General features: G+C 36.9%; 1 protein-coding gene across 1 annotated transcript in view; it reads left to right on the top strand.

The window, feature by feature from the left end:
* Positions 1 to 250: 250 nt before the first annotated feature.
* The window catches only part of LZIC (leucine zipper and CTNNBIP1 domain containing), a 5,876-nt gene continuing 4,335 nt past the window's right edge, over positions 251 to 1,791 (top strand). Inside the window, exons 1-2 of the mRNA XM_010145176.1 lie at positions 251 to 398; positions 588 to 723. Of these exons, the coding sequence (XP_010143478.1) occupies positions 298 to 398; positions 588 to 723 (237 nt within the window). The 5' untranslated portion in view covers positions 251 to 297. The remainder of the gene's footprint in view (positions 399 to 587; positions 724 to 1,791) is intronic.

The following is a 1,791-nucleotide window of genomic DNA, read 5'->3' on the forward strand; positions in this document are numbered from 1 at the left end:
CGACTTGGTTTCAAACGTGTTTGTTTTATGTGCTGTGGCTGTTTGGGTCATTACGTGGTGATCTGCCTCTTGCTACAAAGATCACAGTCCTGTAGACCTTGCCCAGTGCTTCTGTATTTCCACTGCAGGGATCTTCCAGTGTTGTGATTAGACATTCCATCATCAAGATATTGCATAATTTTATTGATACTTGGAGCATTTTGAAATAAGTGCTAAAGTTGTTGAGAGACAACAATAAAGTGTTCTTTCTCCTAGGAGTGTCATGTAACAACTTAAAATTTTCATGTGAAAAGAGAAATGGCTTCAAGAGGAACAACAGAGACCAGTAAACTAAAACAAAACTTGGAGGAGCAGTTGGATAGACTAATGCAGCAGCTTCAAGATCTGGAGGAATGCAGGTAATAAAAATAGACATTTTCCTCTTACATGGTAATATTTTTCTTAAGTTGTTGGGAGGAGAAAGTGGTACCTTTCAAAAATCTTGTGGCTTTTTTGTTTTGTTTTGAGTTTTGCCATGGCTTTATATTTTTTAATGGTAGGATGTTTGTGTTAGGGAGTAAAAATGTGTCTTGTTGGATCCTCTTTAGGGAAGAGCTAGATGCAGATGAGTATGAAGAGACCAAAAAAGAAACTCTAGAACAGCTAAGCGAGATCAATGACTCCCTGAAGAAGATTATGTCTGGAGATATGACTTTGGTGGATGAGCTTAGCGGGATGCAACTGGTAAGGATGATGTGTTACTAAAAAGAGTTCATGTTCTGCCTGGACTCAGTGAAACAGAAGATAGATACAAGTGAGTCATTATAATTTTTAGACAGGCACGTTTGAAAGCTAGACCTGTGTATTGAATGTTTTTATTATTTAATACATGTGTACATAGAAAAGCTTGGTTAGGTCTCTTCATTTTAAAAGAAAAAAAATGTTGAAGAATTATAACCACAACACTGTGGGGAAAAAAACTGTGGGACAAAAACTGTGGGGCTGAAGATATCAGAACCTTAATATTAGAAAAATAAAATAATACGAATTAATGTACAAGGTCTGAGGACAATATTGTCCAGGACAATATATATGATGAGAAATAAAGTTCATGCCTGTTTGATAGAAAGTATAAAGATAACTCTTGCTGCTGACTTGTATTTCAGATTCACACCAGTCCAAATGAAAAGGCTGTAGGAGTGACTGTGTAACTTTAAGTTCTTTTAGTGAATTAATCTTATTTTATGCTCACTTAAACTTTTTATCTGTTTTCTCTCTTTTCAAAATTAGAGTATGTTTTGTTCCTTCTGAGCCCTATGTTTTAGGGTTTTGTTTCCAGAGATCATGATTTGTCCAAATGTAACTGTGGTGAGATGTTATCGTACTACTTTTGATACTCCACAGAGGACTTTAGATAACAATAGGAGATTTACCTCGTCATTTACGTTCTGCTTACCCTTAAAAGAGCTGTAATCATCAGTGTGGGCATTGAAACAGCTAAAGAGAGCATAGCACATCCACTTGTGAAGTGCTCCTATCAGGAGGATGTTGGACATGATCAGAAATTAAGACCTGGACTGTAATGAAAAGTTGCACTGCGCTTTCTCACTGCAGTTGCACTAATGAGTGGATTTTTCAAGCCCTGCGTAAAAGTCATATTTTTTTTTCATCTCGCGTCTATGTTTATGCAAAAAAGAACAGCTCCCTGTATCAAACGATGCAGAGGATGCTAATGATGCTTTCCAGCCTTCATTAATCTTGTCGTGCAGCTGTAGCTTGTGACTGCTGTTAGTTCTGGTCATTCTTGCTCTT

Source organism: Buceros rhinoceros, unplaced genomic scaffold (assembly GCF_000710305.1).
Source record: "Buceros rhinoceros silvestris isolate BGI_N320 unplaced genomic scaffold, ASM71030v1 scaffold34841, whole genome shotgun sequence".
NCBI lineage: Eukaryota > Metazoa > Chordata > Aves > Bucerotiformes > Bucerotidae > Buceros > Buceros rhinoceros.